A 20,075-nucleotide genomic window follows, 5' to 3' on the forward strand; every position below is an offset into this window, starting at 1 on the left:
AAAGTACTGAAATATATAATATAAAGAAATAAAACATTGCTTTAAAAAATCGAGACAGTATAAAATAAAGTGGTTGATTTAGCCTTGCCTGGCCTACCAAGCTGAACTCTATTATGCTAGTTAGCCCTCTTCTGCTCTACTGAAGGGAATTATGTAATACTTTGCCGGTGCACTGCTCCTCAATAAAATGTTTAAATAAACTGCTTTATCTTTAACAATCCTTTTGTTTTCTGTGGGCATATTTAGAATTTTGTACTGGGTACATTTTGTACTGCGGTGTGTTAGCCCTTTACACCACATTTTTCGGTACAGTTCATCTTACTCACCAGCAACAGTAACCTTGGCTGTTCGACTGACGATGGCCCCCACACCCTCCAGAGTGGCCAGACACTGGTAGGCTCCCTCATCAGGTCGGTGATGGCGTGAGTGCACCACATTCTGCACTAGAAGCGATCCGTTGGCCAGCAGCTGCCTCCGCTCGTCCACCACTGAGCTCAGCAGCACGCCGTCCTTCTTCCAAGAGATGGAGGGAAGGCCACGGTCTGATCTTGCCTGGCAGTCCAGCTGTAGTATCCCACCTCGTATTGTCACCACATCCTGCGGCTCCAGGACGAAACGCAACTCTATGAAACTACGTGGAGTCTGTGAACCTATAGAGAAGAAATGAGGAGTTAGTGTGGAGGTTCAGATTTATATCTTCTCTAAAACTGGGAATCTGACTGTAAAGTTATGGCAACCCTTGTTGATTCCTTGAGCAATTACTATAACCATCAGCTGTGTCAGGTATGGGATATCATTGGTGACTGTACTGTGTCTAAGTCTAAGTATAGAAGACAAGATATGGTATATAAGAAGTTGAAAGGAACCTGGAAGACTTCTGGACTGGTTTGAGAGTTGAAGCATTTGAGTAGTCCTGTGATTGACTTGCACAAAATCTCAATCAATACAGTTACTGCTACATCATGCATTCATCAACAGCAATTAATTTCAAGTCTCATTATCATTTACATCCTGACCAAGCCTTGATGCAAGCTTCTATCCTGACCAAGCCTCACACCGTTTCCCATCATTTGTATTCAGTTCCTGAACGTCAGTTGCATCCAACATTGAAAAAGCATTAGCTTAGTTCTATCAGTTTATTTAATTCCAAAAAGCATAGCTCAGGGCAAAGATAGTGATCAAATGCAGCTTAGCGAGTACATGACTCAGATCAGATTCACCTGTCTGTAGGCATTTTATTCTCACATCACAGTTACAAGGCTGACACGTCGGAAAATTGGGATGTGGTGATTTTTCTATACATGGATTATGAAACAGCAGAACTTTTCTGCACTCAAACGATTACAAAATCCGACAGGAACGAGTCTCAGGTCAGTACAGTTCCAAGGCTGTTATTATATAAAGGCAATTATTGCTTTGACTTACTCAAAGATAAAAGAATCACAACAGATTCAGGCAAGTGGGCTTTAATGTAACCCTGGAGAGCAAAAAAACGTGTTCTATTTTCTTTTCTCTGGTTTAAATTGGATTTGTCCTTCTACTGGGCCATTCAAAGGACAGCCAAGACATGCACTAGCATGATTTAAAAAAACAAAAAAAAAACAAAAAAAACAAAGCAGCAGTTGGTGTGAACAAAATATTTAGTTTGATGCACCATGACCGGCATAGACAGAGTGGCCTGTACAAACTAGCCTGGAGTTCAGTTCCATCTAAAATTCCTGATGCAGTCATTCGAAAGTCATGTAGTGTCCAATGGAGAGTTTCAGAGATGTCCTTTACAATTACTTATGCATCATGGGTACGTTCTGCAGTTACAGTTATTCATCACATGACAGACAATAGTAAACTGCTTCCTCATGTTTAGCCAACCAACAATCATAAGTTTGCATTTTAAAAAATAGCAACATGCGGTAAGCTAACATTTACCGAATTCAGCCATATTCCATAAGCTAACATTTGTCCAATTTGGAAACTTGCATTTGACCAATCAGCAACTTCCGATGGTCTTACATTTGTGCAAAGGAATTCAGTAAAGCATGCATTTCTATTGAAACGTTCCCTATTCAGGAAGCAATGAGGAAAAAATGCTTGGAGAAGCAGCCTAACATCTAAGTGTGCCTTGGCAATGCGCCTCAAGTTCTTACAATCCCTCATTCATCTTTAGTAACCAATATTTCCTAGGGCCTATCCCAGGTTTACAGGCAATAATGTGGGAATAGGCCCTTTAGAGCACATCAGTCCATCGCAGGTGCTTCAAGAGCCTCCAGGTTACTTTAAAGGGGTTTGTGCAATGGACATATACGGTATGTATACTGAGGTAAGTGATGGCAAAAAAACATTGCTAGAGGCATCTGAAGAGGCAACATCCATTTTGTGCACATCGCACCAACTCCAACTTGTGAGCACTGTTCTTGGCTAAAGCAAATGCCCAGGCTTTAAGAAATAAACAAATTGGATCAAATGTCTTTCTATAAGGAGAAAACAGTTATAGACAATCCCAGAATTTACAGTTAAATTTTTCCAATTTTATTTTATTTCTGTAGCACTTTTTAAAACGGATATTGTCTCAAGCTTTACAGATTGTAAGACTTATAGAACAAAGTTCACTTATATTTAAATGATGTGTATTTATCGCTGATGAGCAGCCTGGGGTAACTGTGGCAAGTAAAAACTCCATTAGATGTTAAGAAACCTTGAGAAGAACCAGACTAAAAAAGAGGACCAAAGAAATCCTTTAGAAAGTCTGAATATGTACAACGAGTATGTAGAGCCAATCAGAAAGCATGCTTATGCAACCAGGCCATTTCACTCATCTATTTGTCTTTACCTGCTGAGATACTTCATCACTTTCCGTTAACATTTTCAACTCTTTACTCACATTACAAAAGCTTTATTTTGTGCTTCATGGCACAAGAAGCACATGAAGGAGGATGAGTTTCAAACCCAACTCTGGGTTTTTTGTGGCTTCAAATGGCTGCTTTTCTTCGATGGTCTTTATGTCTCTGGCAAAACACTTCCCCATGGGATTTAGCTCTCTTCTTTGGGATGGCATTTTAAAAACAGAGTTCAGACACAAAGGCAAGGCCAAACAGTCAGGGGGAAATGAATTCTTGGAAAGTTGAGGGGAAAAGACACACACATTGCAGTGAAAAAGTGTAAATGATAAAAAAAAATGTTTTTATTTATTTCACCCTACAAAAAAACACCAACGTCTCGCTTCCCAGACAGATGCAAAGAGACTACAAAAAAACTGAAAAGAAAGAAAAAACGTTTTTTTTTTTTTTGCAGAAATCTGAGCGGACAGTGTTGGCCATGGAAAGAGCATGACCTTGGGAATACGGTCCTGAATGAGTGCCGAGAGATTAAAGGCAAGAAAGTGCCTTTCTTTGTGTGTACGTGTCTAAGAGCTCGAATGAATCCCGGCTCACTTCCTTCTTCGCTTTGATGAAGACATCTGACTCATCCTTCAGGTTCAAAGTGCACACCAAGGTCAGTCGTGATGCCCATCAATCTAAAACAGTTCCGCAAAGGAAGTCCGATGCTCAGCACCCCCTCAGTCCTGACAGATCTTAGCTACATCAGTCCGTAGTGCATTTTCATCACTACAACTACAGGAAGAATTATAGCTGAGATGCTGAAGCACCAAATACTTTTTTCTACCTAATAAAACTGACAGATGCTTTGCTAAAAAGAATGTGTGTATCTGCACCAAGCATTTATATGATACGTGTTATTTCAGGTTTTATTTACGACTGTAGTGTTTTTGTTTTGGTCTCTCATCTGTCCCATCATGTCATTGGGTCGTTACCCAATGGTGTATGCCTGTTCCATGTTCTTTCTTGATTTAATTGCAGTTTAATACCCTCTGGGATGTGAAGTGAAAAGCTTAATAGTTAAGACTCTGACTGGAAGGAAGGTCAGGGGTTCAAGCCCCCGCACCGCCAAGCTGCCGCTTGAGCAAAGCCCTTAACCCTCTCTTCTCTAGGGGTGCTGTATGACGACTGACTGATACAGTTCTAAACTCTGACCCCTGCCTCCTAACAATGCATTTTTCTTTCTTTCCTGGTGTGTCATTTAAAGTCTCACAATACATACACATTGATTTCATTTTGCAGACGCCCTTAGCCAGAGCGACTTACAACTGAGCAGTTAAGGGGTTAAGGGCCTTGCTTAAAGGCCCAGTAGTGGCAGCTTGGTGGTGCTGGGATTTGAACTTCTGAGCTTCCTTTTCAGGGTCCAATGCCTTGACCACTGACTTGACATCCTAGTGCTGTATTCTTACCTGTTTTCCTAGTTTTGGATGACATTTTCTCTGCCAGTGAATTGCCTGTGGATTACACACTCTTAATAAAATATAACAACTGCAGCATACTGGATAAAATCTGGTGTCTTCTGTCAAATTCTAACCTGAGAAATCTCTCTCTATATAGATTTCTATATAACTTGGAAATATCATAAGTCGAGACATGGCCTAGCCTACCCAGGAGTCTTAAAAAATAGTGATCATTATGGGGTGGTATACTGTCATTTGTTAATAATTTAACCAATTACAATACATAATTTAGCAAAGCAGAGCAATTTACAGTGCTGGAATGTAACTATATTCTGTTTCATTGTCTGGCGACTGAAAAATTAGGCTTTGAAACACCGAAAATACAGAAAACTAATACATGCTCTAACACCAAGACAACTAAACGACTCGCCGCTGGCAAGAGTAGGGCATCTCATAAGGCGGGAGATGCACATCCTGGCAATGTATCCAATATATGTACCCAATGTAGCGTGCCGAATATACACTGCTACGCTTGCCCGTGGCTTGAAACTAAAAATATTTTAGAAAAAAAAACTATTTTGTTGTGTAATTATCGCAAGATTGACTACCTGTATATATACCTCAATTAACCTTTTATCAACAAAATGATAATTTACTGAGGCTGGTTGGACTCTGTTCCCAAACCACTACATTCCACTACAAAATCTCTGCTGTAATCACCTACAAAGTCATATTTAAAGATGACAAATCCATTTCCAGAGCTGAACTTTCAATATAATTGTGCATTAAATAATTAATTCTCACATGAACATCATGTTCATTGTTTATTTATGATGAGCAGGATTAGCCATTACTACATGCTAGGAACATGAAGCAAAAAAAAGACTCCAGGTGTGTGTGTGTGTGTGTGTGTGTGTGTGTGTTGTGAAGTCATCAAGCTCTTCCCTATATCTGCCCCTTTGATATCATCACATCTCTTTTATCTCTTCATTATGGGCTGTGTCACCATGGTTACCGCTCTGCTCCACTCTCTTATCGATCCTTTTTTCTCTACCAACACACACACACACACACACACACACACACACACACACACACACTGCGGAAACACACAACACATACAACGACCCACCGCGACTTCCACTTTAGCCACAACCTTATCTCAACAACTTCATCACTGTGGACCGGTCGTCCGATTAACCTGTAGACACTTAAATGCACACACACACACACACACACACACAAAGACAGGTGATTTACGCATTCTCTTTTAAGCATTCTCTGGGTGTACAGACAGCAAATCACACACATATCCACACACACAAAAACACACACACACAAACTGATGGTATCAGAATCCTGCATCCTCTGTTCATTTCAATGCACATCCATGGTACATGCATCCATCTTGCTCTTGCTCTCCCAGAGTAAAGCCAGTCATGCTAAGCTGTCCTTTGGTGGTCTACTCACTGCTCTGTCTTTACCTTTCACTCTCGACTTGTCTACTTTTCCATGTCCACCTCTTACAATATGATGTGCTGTGTTCTTGCTTTACTTAATGAACATATCTTCCATTTAAGGAGAGTTACACAGCTGCACCTAGTCTTGGGCCCAATCTTTGTTCGCACGTTCTTCATTAATCCTGTCTTGTTGGGCGTCCTGATTCTTGCAATTCGAAGTGCAGACGTTCCCCCTAGTCCCTAGTTTTACTTTAAACCTGGATTCTGTAGTGATTGAATCTACGTTTAAACTATGTTAACAATTCTCGCTAAGCATCAACGTTACATTTAGCATCCAAAACGGATCTGTGCGGATCAGTTTGCGTCTCACTCCTGATCCCTCACTCATGACCCTGAGAGTATCAACTTTCAGTGAATCATTTTTTAAATATTTTATTTGTAAAATAAAAAATTTACAATGGACATTGTCTCAAAGCAGCTTTAATAATATAATGTATAAGTTTGTCCCTAATAATTGAGCCAGTGGTAACTGTGACAAGGAAAAACTCCCTGAGATGGTGTGAGGAAGAAACCTCGAGAGGAATCAGATTTAAAAGGGAACTCATCCTTCTCTGGGTGACACCAAATGTCCAGGGTGCTAGGACGAACCAGGCTGATCCGAGAAAAAGAAAGGGACAGGAACACTGGTCGCTGGTACCTCGCAATCTATGCACAATCTTCAGAATAATTTGGTGAAATGTAAAAGCTGTTTTTTAGCCCACAAGCAATTCAGTGAACAGTCCTGAAAAAATGAAAAAGCTCGAATAGTTGAGAGTGTCAGGGTATTTCTTGTTTCAAGTTTGTGATGGTGGAGAAAGGGTTGTTGTGGTCAGAGAAGGAAACGGCTTTGGGTTAGATGTACCAATGTGTACAAGTGCACCAAGGACAAAATAATACAAAAATAAATAATAAACCTTTTCTGCTGGCCAGATTTGGAAGGAGTTCCTTGTCAATGCACTGCCAAAGTATTATGCCTTCAAGCCTGTTGATCTTCGTCCAGCAGAGTTTTTCATTAGTCTTCCTTACACAATTAGCCATTTTGATTACTGTCCTGTGACACGGCTGGGACTGGCCCAAGCCTCAAGCTGGGATTGGGTGATTTCCAGCTTGGAGCTCCAAACCGTGGCATCGGTGAAGGGTTTAACCAACGGCCTGTGGCGAGGATTAGTTCTTCTCCTTTGGTGCTACACAGACAGAACAGAAGGTTGGTGGCTCAGTAGGGAATGTGGAACGGGCGCTCACTGGCAAACGCGCCGTCTGGCCGTGCTTTTGTCCAACTCGGTATGGATCAGCAATCTGAACTGATTGAGTTCACAGTCATTTAAGGTCTGGTGATGCTTCAAGTCCAAGCTCCCCCCCTGCTGAACCCTGGAAAGAGGAGTGAAAAGAGAGACAGATTCTACCAGTCTGCTCTTTGAGTTTCATCTCACCCAGTGGTAACAGGTTTCTTTCAAACAAGGCCAAAACCATTACCATATGCCTTGTTATTTCATCACCGGCTTTCTTGCTTTGATAAGTTTCCAGCTAGAAGTACGTTCTTGTTGGATTGGGTTCATCCGGAGGGATTTTTTAATGAGAATTTATTTTTTGCATCATAGATTCTGTAGTAAGATTTTGAGGACCACCCAGCCTGTCATTATTCGTTTTTATTGAGAGAAGACAATTATTAAAAAACTTGGAACGTGTACAATACATGCTTCCGATTGAATGTCACTATTGCATATCTACTGTATATTTCCGTATTTGTTGAGAGAAGATGTAATCTGGCTTTCACACTGGTTTGCTTGCGTCTCGCTTTATTTAGTTCATTCTTTCATTGAACGGAGTCTGCTCCAAAGACCGAACATTCACTTGGCAGTCAGCCACATGTTCCCTGGCACAAGTGGCAGCATTTAAATGTTACCACAGATACAGTGTGGCATGGGCCCGATTATGCCCGACAGCTTTACTCATTGAGGCCAGGCCTAAATGGACATGCCAGGTCGCATCAACACCACCGAGTTTAACCCAATAACAGCTGCCCAGGCCTGACTCGCTTACAGTGCAGGCAGGAGAGTGCCAAGAATTAATCTTCAGAAATATATTCAGTGGCATATCTTCAGTCAGAGCAGAACGAAATCCCCGCACCAACAGCATACGCTTATTTATTTATTTATTTATTTTTATTTAGTACCGGGAAATCACATTTTTATTAAAGCATTTGTGTGGATTCCTGAGAGAACCTTCTTTTGCTTGGTTTAAGGAAGTGGAAAGAACATGGGGAATATGAGGTGAACATGGAATGTAAAACCAAGTTCTTCCAGAGTATACAACTGGGAGAGTTTTCAAAAACAAACTGGATTTCGGAATCGTCGATTATTCTCTGCTTTTTTTTTTGTTTGTTTTTTTCCAAAAGCTCCTGGCAGTTAGTGATTTAAGACAGTGTCATGGTTTAATTTAGGACTTTTCCCCCCTCTATGATGAGATGAGCTTGCTGAGTAGGATCGGATCACTTCAGGCTCCCAAGAGACAGATGGAGCTCAGGTCAGGGACGATCCCATCTGGCCTGGAGACACCAGCTGCGTCCACCAGAGAACTCCAGTTCACATGTGGCTCTCTGTTTACACACACAAATCTCAGCCAGACCATGTTGAATCCATGCAGATTCGAGCTTGTGTTGAAAATTGATAGCTAATAGAATTAGGTTTGTATTACTTTCATCTAATCTCCAGGAATGAAACTACAAGGACAAGATGGTAATGATGATGAGAACAGAACGGACTTAAGAAGGAATTCAAACTTTAGCATTGACGTGTGTTAATGAACTCGCTGTAAAGAGTTATTTAGCTTAGCAAAACGCGCAGCACCTGAAATAAAGCCGGTGTGCCATGCACTGCAGCCGCTACGCACTGAAAGCTCGTCCGTAGTCGGTGTGGAAGTGCTTTATACATCATGCAGGTCCGAAACAGCTCGAGGCATCAGATAAAAGGTGTTCGTTTGAGTTCCTTGGAGAAACCGCACTCTACATGCCTTTTAGGCCTCTGCATCATTTACAACTCATCATTCCTGTTTTGTTAAATGGCTCAGTCTGCTGCATTACATGAGGATTTGCTAAGCGCAAACAATCTTGAGAGTTCAGTTATGGCTTACAGATGTTTATATTTCACAGCTTTGTGTGGGTTTTTTTGCTTGAAAAGTCCTATATAACGGTTTATCACCAGCCTGGGAAGTGCACCAGGTGCGTCATGGCTCAATAAAGAGTTCATTTTTATTTCATTTCTTTTAAGCTTTACTATTCAGGGAACGAATAGCATATCTGTGCTAATATTGACCGAGCAAAATAGGGAGCAAATGCCTTCGGTGGATTACATAATAAATCTACATTAACTAAAGACTAAGCAGCGAAGGCGTGGAAAAAGGAGAAGAAGGACGCACTTTGTCAAGGTACGATTACAGGGAAGCATCATTAGCTTGCTGCTCAGGGGTGTCTCTATTGAAAGGAGCCCATTCAAACTGCAGATGAATGCTCCTCCGACAGAGATTTTCCATAATACTGAGCAAAGGAAGCCACCTGAGAAAAGAGAGACGCCGCCGACGATATCAGTAAATTGCAAGGCCACGTGAACCGTCTGAAGCTTTTCAAATCCCGGGCTGCCGGAACGATAAGCGCTAATGAAACGTCGCTACGCTGTCAGCAGCCGGAGCTGAAGGATGCACGGTGCCAATAATCTATCTCAATCCTCTCCTAGCACACAAAATTAGCGTGTGTCCTTATCAAAGAGATGGACTCGACAGCTAGTTTCTCAAAAGTGCATCTTATATCCCCCTCCTTCGCGTCCCACCATCCTCCACCGTGACATGATTTATATCTGTCTACCGAAAACAAACCGCACCAAATTACACAGTCGACTAATGCATATTAATTACAGCTGTGGCAACACAGCAGAGAGAAAGAGAGAGAGAGAAACGAACAGAAAGAATAGAGAGACATATTTGTTGAGATAGAGACAGGCTCTAAGAGAAAGATACAGAGAGAGAGAGAGAGAGAGAGAGAGAGAGAGAGAGAGAGAGAGAGAGAGAGAGAGAGAGAGAGAGAGAGAATGAGCCATATAGACAGAGTGAGTGAGAAAACGAAAGACAAAGACAAAGAAACAAATAGGGATACATACATACAGAGAGAGAGAGAGAGAGAGAGAGAGAGAGAGAGAGAGAGGAAGCAGGCATTTTAGATGAGGTCATTAAGGATCATCATTGAGATCCTGTCAGTGGTTCTGTTCAGAGACTCCTGAGTATAACAGCTTCGCCTCAGCTTTATTGCTCTGCCTAAGCCTTAGTTTTACGTCACAGCTCTGCCTCAGCGTTAAAGCTCGAGTCCGGCATCACAATGTCACAGCTCTGCCTCAGTGCTGCATCATCACAACTCTGCCTTAGCACCATAATGTCACATCTCCGCCTGGAATTACAAATCTGCCTCAGCGTTAAAGCTCTGTATCAGTTTCACATCACAGTTTCACCTCAGCTGTTGCAACTTTACCTCAGCCTACATTTCCACATCATCCTTTACAGCTTCACCTCATCCTTTACAGCTTCACCTCATCCTTTACAGCTTCACCTCAGCCTTTACAGCTTCACCTCATCCTTTACAGCATCACCTCAACCTACAGTTCCACCTCAGCTGTTGCAACTTCACCTCAGCCTACATTTCCACATCATCCTTTACAGCTTCACCTCAGTCTTTACAGCTTTACCTCATCCTTTACAGCTTCACCTCGGCCTACAGTTCCACCTCAGCCTTTACAGGTTTACCTCAGCCTTTACAGCTTCACCTCAGCCTACATTTCCACCTCAGCCTTTACAGGGTTACCTCAGCTTTTACAGCTCCTCCTCAGCCTTTACAGATCTGCCTCACCCTCACAGATCTGCCTCACAGCTCTGCCTCAAGATCACATCAGAATTTCACCTCAGCCTCACCGCTCTACCTCTGCATTCAAACTGTGTCTATCCAGCAGCCTGCTGAGCACTCACACATATTTTAACCCCTATAAGCAGGGGTCTGTGCCTCATTAATGCAGCCCTTTCCATCCGGCTCACTGAATGACAGCAGGCCCTCGGGAGAACCGTAATGAACTGTTTCTAGAACTGTCTCCGATGCCGACCGTCACACAGGAAGCGTGGACGGTTTGAGCCTCACTATCCGTCAAAAGGCAACGCTTACATCTAGCTGTAAAATGACCTTTTCTATGCGTAGAGCAATTTCAACAGAGCAGGATAGAAAAAAAGATAGAAAGAAAGATCTCAATTCAGGTTGCTCTTTAGTCATCAACTGGTAATATGTTTGCACATCGTAAAATCAATACCACTTATCACTTTACCGCTCTCTCTCTCTCTTTCTCAATATCTCTTTCTCACTTACTATTAATATCTCTCTTAAGACTTGCTTCATTTCGCCATGCACTGAGGAGAGATCAGAGTGTTGAGTGCTCATCCAAGTGTTGAGTCATCATAATTGCACTTCATTACTCAATGATGTTAATTAACACGCACGATCGTCCGGTGGCGTGCGTCGTGATCCGGTTAACACTCTTAGGTCATGTATGTGGGTTAAGTAATTAAAAATAACGAACATCGAGGGCCGAGTGAAGCAGTTCACGCTCGTGTTGCATATTTTCGCTCAGCCAAACCAAAACTGGTTTCTGGAATGCGTCAGGGTTCAAAGTTCACACTAATCCTGCTGTGTCTCGTACGGTGCTTCACTTCACTTCAGCACAGAGGCTAAGAAAAGGCTGCAAATCCATCAAAGTGATTCAGAGAAAAAAGCTCTGTAGCCTCAGGTTACAACATGCAAATATGACACTTTCTCAGACACAGGAAGCGATGCTGCATGAGGCCTGCTGCTATTGAGAAAAAAATAAAAAAAAGAACAAAGAAACATTAGGTGTTACTATAAATGAATAAAAAGTGTGTTCTTTTGTTTCTTTTACATAATCTAGTTGATTCTCATGTCAGAATCCAATCTTTTTCATAAATTGGGTTCATTTACGTTGATGTGGAATGAATGTTTTCATTCGTTAAAATATCACTCCAGTAAAAGTAAAACTTGAGTGAAAATGTACAAAAAGTATTTGCCTTTAAATTTAATTAGGTGTCCACAACACTATCATTTATCATGGCTATAATGTTCCTATTAGCAGAGACTCTTTGCTTAATCAACTCAGTTTATGTGAAAAGATGTTACTGCACCATCTATTAATAGAATGATATTAATGAGTCAAACACTGATTAATATCTATTAAATTATCATGAGCCCAAAACCTTTTTTTTTAAACTACTTTAAAAAATTCCATTGTTTCTTCCTCTTGAAATTTTCTTTTTGCTGTTGAACTGACACTGAACTGTATGTTAGTGATAAGTAGATACATCAAGCGCCAATCAAAACAAATCTAAAACAGAGCGAGCGCTTGACCCTGATTGGTGGCTTGTTGTGAGATTGATCGGTTTCATTTTAATCCTCATAAATAAAAAGGAACGACTGATTTAGCAAAATTTATTTGATTTAAAGTTAAAGTCGAAGTCTATTCAAATAGAAATAATTCAGTAAAGTACAGATACATGAAAAAGCTACTTAAGTACAGTCTTCTTCTTCTCTCGGTTTCTCCCATTAGGGGTCACCACAGCAGATCATCCGTCTCCATACCCCCCTGTCCTCTACACCTGCCTCTTTCAAACCAACTACCTGCATGTCTTCCCTCACCACATCCATAAACCTCCTCCTTGGTCTTCCTCTTTTCCTCCTTCCTTGTGGCTCTATCCTCAGCATTCTCCTACTGATATACCCCATGTCCCACCTCTACACCTGTCCAAACCATCTTAATCGGGCCTCTCACTTTGTCCCCAAAATGTCCTTCTAATAAACTCATTTCTAATCCTGTCCATTGCTGGCAATCCTTATGAAAATCTCAGCATCTTCAGCTCTGCTACCTCCAGCTCCACCTCCTGTCTTTTACTCAATGCCACTGTCTCTAAACCATACAACATCTCAGGTCTCACCACAGTCCTCTATTACAAATCACTCCTGCTATCACTCTTCTCCACCCACTCCACCCTGCCTGCACTCTTTTCTTCACTTCTCTAACACACTCTCAAGGCTCTTAAATACAGTAACGAATGAAATTAACCTGGTAACTGTCCACTACTGCCCACTTCATACCTCTGGCAGTTGTACACCTTCTCATCATGGCCATTTGGGCTCCCTCAGGGTTCTCAGGTTTCCTCCCACCTCCCAAAGCATGCCAGTAGGTGAATGCTATTCATTATAAGCCTGATAATGATCCTGTGTTTTTTTGGAATCATGAGACTGTTTAACGCTGACCTGACGTTCAAGCATTGCATTCAACCAATCAAGCATTCCGCCTGTTGCACCAGGATGCGTCGAATGGCCATAGATTAACAAAAACAGATGATTTATTTTTGCATAATAGCAATAAAGGAAATTTTCTCAGCTGGATCCTTACACACACACACACACACACACACACACACACACACACACACACACACACACACACACACAAGGAACACCTCCTTGTGGAATGATTAGTCACTGCTGCAGTGTTTATGACCACCATTAGTTCCTTTAATTACGCACTCCCACCACAGTCTTATTGAATATTCTCTTGTTTCTCAATCTCTCTTTCTCTATCTATCACCCTAGATTTATTGAATATCACGTGATGGATGGATGAATGAATTAATAAGCAAGTGAGTGAGATGGCAGATGGATGAACGAATAATTGAGCGAGCGAGCGTGACAGTAGATGGATGGACAGAACAGACGGTCCACATCATTTAGCCGATAAACTCAGCTGACTCCAGCCATTTAAATGACCAAGTTGCATTTGCAAATATTTTCGCCAGGAATATGCAACATTCTGTCCAACTTAATCCTGCGAAAATCCAAGATAATGAAGCTGACTCCGTTCTAAAGTCTTGGCAAAGCCGGGCTGTCAATCAGTCCTATCGAATGGGGGTTGATTATAAGATATACGTTTGACACAACGGCATCGAGGGAACCGACCAGACCCGATATCGCTATGCTGAACATTCAGCGCTAAGACCCTGATTCATTATTTAGCCGCGGTCGATCCTTGCCTCAAGCGCGCTCCTCTTGCTGCTAATGCATGTGCGCTGAAAAGTCACGGCTGATCAATAAGAAGGTGTTTTGCGAGGTGAAGAGAAAAGATGGACCGAGAGTATTAAAAACTGAAAGCAGACCGAACCATAGGACAGCCATACTCCAATAACAGGATGCTCCAGTTTCCCTGGCACTGTGACCCCACCGAGAGGCGCTTCACAAAATTCTGGTATATTGTGGTGGTGCGCATGGCTGAAATGAAGCGTGTTTATGTCTGCAGGCTTGATGAGTGCACTATGGCTGTGTCCAGAGATCTCCAGATAGCCTTTATTGTGTCTCGGCTTTAATAATATGACTGAATGAAAAGAAGTCTGAGAGACAGAATCTCATCATACAGTGTGTAACATTTTACACTCGGGGTATGAAGGACTGGAGGAATGGACTTGAAGTCATAAAACATCAACTGTTTTATTTATATACACACACATACACACACACACACACACACACACACACACACACACACACACACACACACATACTGTTCCAAAAATAAAATAAATGTATTGTAGCATAGCCTGCCAAGATGAGTTCAGTGTCTGAAGTTTGTTTACATTGGAGCTCTAAAGTCGCTAACAAAGAGATTTAGCTGAGAGCCTACAGTTTTGTAGCAACACCCCCAAAAATGAAACAAAATCAAATGAAATGCACAATTTACACAAACAAGCATCACCTTTAGCATGCTAACTTTAAGGCTAATCCCTTAATTTCCTATCATATACAAAAGGGTATAATTTTAACAAGGCTATTTTCAGAGCTAATCAAACTGGTTGGCTGCCAAGTTATTTTCCTTATTACTTATTACTAAATTGCCCAAAAAAACTTCAAGACTCTCTCAATCCTTTTCTCATGTTCATTTTTTTTTACTTTTTATAAAATATCTAGGACAAACTCAGGCAGCTTTCAAACAGAATTTAATTATATTAGATAGCAAAAAAAAAATGAAATGATCGAACTTTATCTACGAGCTTTGCTATTTTATGAGGGAAAAAATGCCTGCGCTAATGACATATTGAATAAAACTTCAAGTAAACAGCAGGTAGCCGCTGAGAAGCTAACATTAGCTTGTGATTGAGTAACGAGAATGGTAGTTTTTTATCACTTTCTTTTCTTTCATTTGCAAAAGTAAAAAAATAAAAACCTTTGCAAACACTTGTGTGGCCATTTTTTTTTTTAAGCAGTTGCATATTGGTTCATGCTGACCTTTTTATTATGCTTCTATCAAATTGTATCATGAATAAAGAGACATGAAATTACCTAATCAGGTCCTGAGCAGCATCCTTAGCAAGAAAAAAAAATGGAATAAATGCACAAAATAAATTACATAAAAAATATCATGTTTTGTTCTTTTCCTTGGCTAGAAGATTAAAGCTACTGCATTGACCATTCTTTTTTCTCCATCTAGTGTAAGAGAAGAGATTTTTCTCTTGAATCGAATAGCACATTAGAGGATGGGAGCCTTTGGCTAGTGTTATAGCTCCTGCCATTTTCCAGCCTCCCATCTGCTCCCAACAACCTCTGGGCCATCCTAGCATGCCACATGTGTTTTTCCAATTTCCACACTCTCCTCACGCTAAGGGCTCAGCCGAGTAATAACTGACCTGCACTGAGCTTTATGACTGCACAGCAGAGGAAGAGAAGAAAGATGAACAGACATCATGAGGATACTTGGACTGGTTCTAAATCAACCAGGGGCCATGGCACAGTCTAGACCTGAGCTTTCAGATTTCAACTCCTGGTTCGAAAGGCATGACAGGGAATTAACGTCTTTACCCAGTTGTCATAGCAAACATCTACCCATCTGGGCACATGACCAGTTCATGACCAGTTCATCCCATTGCAGTTCAATAGGATTTAGGTGCTGTGGCAGGGCAGGCCATTCTATAATAGATAACACTGTTTGCTCTCTAAATAATGCCTGCAAACCTCGGACATACACTTCGGCTCATTGTCTCGTTGTATGGTGATTTTGGTTCCAATGGATCACAGTCCAGACGAAAATGCATGGTGTTGAAGTACGGAATGGTTGCCATGTTGGTTCCTTTCACCAGGAATACGTCTCCAACTTTCCCTGCTCCAAAATAACCCCAAACCATTGACCTTCCACCTCAATTGTCAATGTGGGGGTGAGGCAGTCTGTTAACATCGTCTTTGTATTCCATTCTACTGTTAGAGCAAAAGATTTCGAATCTGTCTACAGAACTTTCTTTTCAGTCATTTACTGTCTAATTCTTGTGTGGTTTTGGCTTTTACCAAGTTTGATGCTTAGAAACAAAAAGAGCATGTGTCTCAAAAACCATAATAGACCAGTTGTTTCCCTACAGGCACTGTATCACTGGACTCGTTTTGAGGCATGGTTTTAAGATTGAGAGGCCAGGGTTACACGACCACAGATCATAGGAGTATCTGTAACCAGAAACGAATGGTGGGGACGCCACGTAAAGGTTTTGAGAATTACTTCAGTATTCAAGCTTTTTAATGAAACTCTTCCAGCTACACAGGCAACTTTTGTTGAAATACAATTTTCATTTCAGCATTTAGTTTGTTTTTTGAGGGTCGCATCAAACATTACCACCTGATTAAACACCTAATTCTATAACTCGAGGATTTCAGGCACGACAATCTGCAAACCAAGGACTTTGTGCTTTCGTCTGGAGCGTATGAATAATAAATGCGCCGCGACCTACAGCACACGCACTAACTAACACTCAGTGGGAGTCCTGTGTAAGTCTTTAATGATGAAAGCATTACGAAGCCTCAAAACACACCGAGAGTTCTCTATGATCAGAGGAAAGAGAGAAAAACGTCTACAGCAAGCCCAGAACACACAGAACGCTGGCTTAGCATTGGATTCCAATTCGGGTATTTTTACATCTTTGGGAATTATTTTATAGCATCCTTTGAGTGTTGTTTTTCTGTTAAAAGACTCAGCGATGTTCCTGAAAGGCTCTTGGAGCTTTTAAGGCGCAACACTAAAATTCTGTGCAAGTCTCCCGTGAGTTTCTGGAGACTTTTGAGTTGTTCAAAGGTTAACAGAACAGTTCTCTGGATCATCACAGGCTACCATAAGGTTAGTTACAAGTTAGAACAATTTTATGAGAAGATTTTCTGCACCATCACAGGTTTCTGCAAGGTTCCAAAGCAGATCCAATATCATATCCATACGCATTATTTTTCTTTAACTAACTGCAAAATCACTGCACTAATGTCTCTGTCTGTCAAAGGCCAATGTGTGCTGTTTTCCATGCTTGATCATCTAGTTGTGTTATGTGTAGACATGTCTGTATTAGTTAATGTCTTTGGAAATGTTCTTGTTCTCTGAACCTTCCATAGTGAATGTTATGGGAACTGTCTGAAAAAATAAAATACATAAAGATGTTTAAGTCATATGTATGTGACAAACACTAACAAACCTTAGTTTCCAGAATGTTCTGGCAATCAATAATTACCTTTAATACCATCAATACCAACATCATCACTGGTCCATAAACTGCTGGACCAATTTTATTATAATTATTTGATTATTTTTATTGGAATAAAAGAGTGTGAGGTACATTTTGGTTTGAGCAACTGCACAGCACCATGTCTCAGTGAAAGTGACTGCACTCTGGGATTTTGAGATTGCTGATGGATGTGACTGATTTTCTTTTTTTTTTAATCCCTGGAGAGTGAAGGTTATATATCAGTCCTATATTTATAGCCTTGACATTTACACAAACCCTAATTCAAGCCTCTTTCCATATATCTCATATAAATATATATATATATATATATATATATATATATATATATATATATATATATATATATATATATATATATATATATATATATATATATAAATGAGATATATAGAGAGAGGCTTGAATTAGGTTTGTGTTAGAGAAAAGTAGTATATATATATATATATATATATATATATATATATATATATATATATATATATATATATATATATGTATACAGGTATATATGTACCCCTACTTTTTCTCTCGCTCTCTGTCTCTCTCTCTCTCTTTATATATATATATATATATATATATATATATATATATATATATATATATATATATATATATATATATATATAAGTTTCTTTTCCTCCTGATTTATATAAGTAGGGATTTGCATCACCTGGTGTGAGGCCGATGCTATTCACATTTTGATGCATAGACAACGATACAATGCATAAAAGATGGCGGAAAACGGCGGTGCTGAGAGAACACGCTCGAGAAACAGCTTAGCCAGGAGAAATCGATCTACATATCAAATATTGGTCACAAATTTTTGTTCACTTTCTAAATAATAAAACTATAGTGCTAATAATTTACTAATAATTATGCATAAATTGTTTTTTACTGATGCAATATGTTAAAAATGATGCATCAAGATACAAATGCCAACTTGTATTCGATGCACACTTGAATCGATTTCAGTTCCTTGAGCCACACAGAGTCTCTCTACAGACACTCACTAAACACCACAGGGTCAAGCAGGTCAAGAGCCAGCTTGACCTCACCCCTTTGCCACACTGCTTAATTTCCTGTGTTTGTTTTCTTCTGTGCTCGCTGAGTTGTGGCGCTGCCTAATGACCTATAAAGGGCCTCCGTTTGCCAACTGTCCCCGTCCGACTCCACCCCTTCCCATGTGCCTCATAAAGCCCAATCTGTTAGCTCTATTGTCCAGCCACCCTTTGCTGTCTACACACAGCCCAAGGATCCTGGGAAGATCTGTCTTCGGGGTCAAAGCATCCCCTGAGTTTCCGATCAACCACCCTGACGAAATGCATAAATTATAAGCTGGGACGTCTGAGGACATGACCTCCCGCCATGACAGCTGTGATTTGAAGAATTAACAAGGTTCACACGTTTTAAACAAATACCTCTTGTTGCTAATTATATAGATACTCTATGCTTGGGAATTGATTTGGCATTTTTGACAAATATGAATCTAAGGACATTTGAATTGACCCAATGATTCAACTTTTTTATATTGATGTTGCGTTCCTGGACACGCCCACATCACGTCTCTGAAGCTGTCAGTCACCGTAGGTGTAAATGTCCTGAATATTAATGTGCTCATTCTATTATTTTATATAGCAATTGTTCAAATAAACAATAAAATTCTCCCCCAACTTTGAGATCAGACAGGCTGAATCTTTTAGTGGTTTTAAATCTGCTCTCAAAACTGATTTTATTTCAGTATAGTTATTATGAAGATGATGGCGTAAAGTTTTCTGTTTATATCTTTAACATCATAGAAGGAGTCTCCAGTGTCAGCACTGTGTTGCAGTCAATTTCATTACATGCTGCTTTGCTTGTCTTACCAGGAATATGAAATACAATAAAACGATTTAACTTTTTATTAAATTAATAATATCTTTCATAAAAAAAATAAAAAATAAAATTACCTCGCTGCTTTTATTTCACCCATGTTTTATTCCATACCTATTGGATAGATAGATAGATAGATAGATAGATAGATAGATAGATAGATAGATAGATAGATAGATAGATAGATAGATAGATGATAGATAGATAGATAGATAGATAGATAGATAGATAGATAGACAGACAGACAGACAGACAGACAGACAGACAGACAGACAGACAGACAGACAGACAGACAGATAGATAGATAGATAGATAGATAGATAGATAGATAGATAGAGATATTAACATGGCCCTCCAGCTAATCCTTATTAGTACTGTAAAAGTGTTCAGTGGGAAAAAATCAATATCCGACAGATCCCCAAGTCTTCGTTTAATAACACGGTCATTCATGAATTATTAACAACGCAGGGCTCCATGAGAGCGGCACATGTTTGCGAAGGTTCTTATCCAAATTTATGTAACTGCCAGCTGACTGTGTCCACTCGAGCAACCTCCGCCCTCAACCCGAGCATCTTGCAGTCAGTCAGAGGGTTTCATTTATCCCACGCTGCGAGCAAGCCCCCTGTTCTAATCTCCACACTGTACTCCGACTGACAAGTAGCTTCTCAATATGTGACTAATAGCAACATGTTGTGACGTATCATATTGACATATGGCTCATTAACTATTATTTTATCTGGATTTGTGCATATGAACAAAATACAGCTCATAAGGTTTAATCCCATTGAATGCATCATGTT

General features: G+C 40.3%; 1 protein-coding gene across 4 annotated transcripts in view; it reads right to left on the reverse strand.

Annotated features, from left to right (window-relative positions):
* The window catches only part of dcc (DCC netrin 1 receptor), a 241,742-nt gene that overhangs the window by 161,667 nt on the left and 60,000 nt on the right, over positions 1 to 20,075 (reverse strand). For all 4 annotated transcript variants that reach the window (XM_046839225.1, XM_046839228.1, XM_046839227.1 and 1 more), the window contains exon 2: positions 327 to 650. In XM_046839225.1, the coding sequence (XP_046695181.1) occupies positions 327 to 650 (324 nt within the window). The remainder of the gene's footprint in view (positions 1 to 326; positions 651 to 20,075) is intronic.

The sequence above is a fragment of the Silurus meridionalis genome, chromosome 25 (assembly GCF_014805685.1).
Source record: "Silurus meridionalis isolate SWU-2019-XX chromosome 25, ASM1480568v1, whole genome shotgun sequence".
In the NCBI taxonomy this organism is placed as follows: Eukaryota; Metazoa; Chordata; class Actinopteri; order Siluriformes; family Siluridae; genus Silurus; species Silurus meridionalis.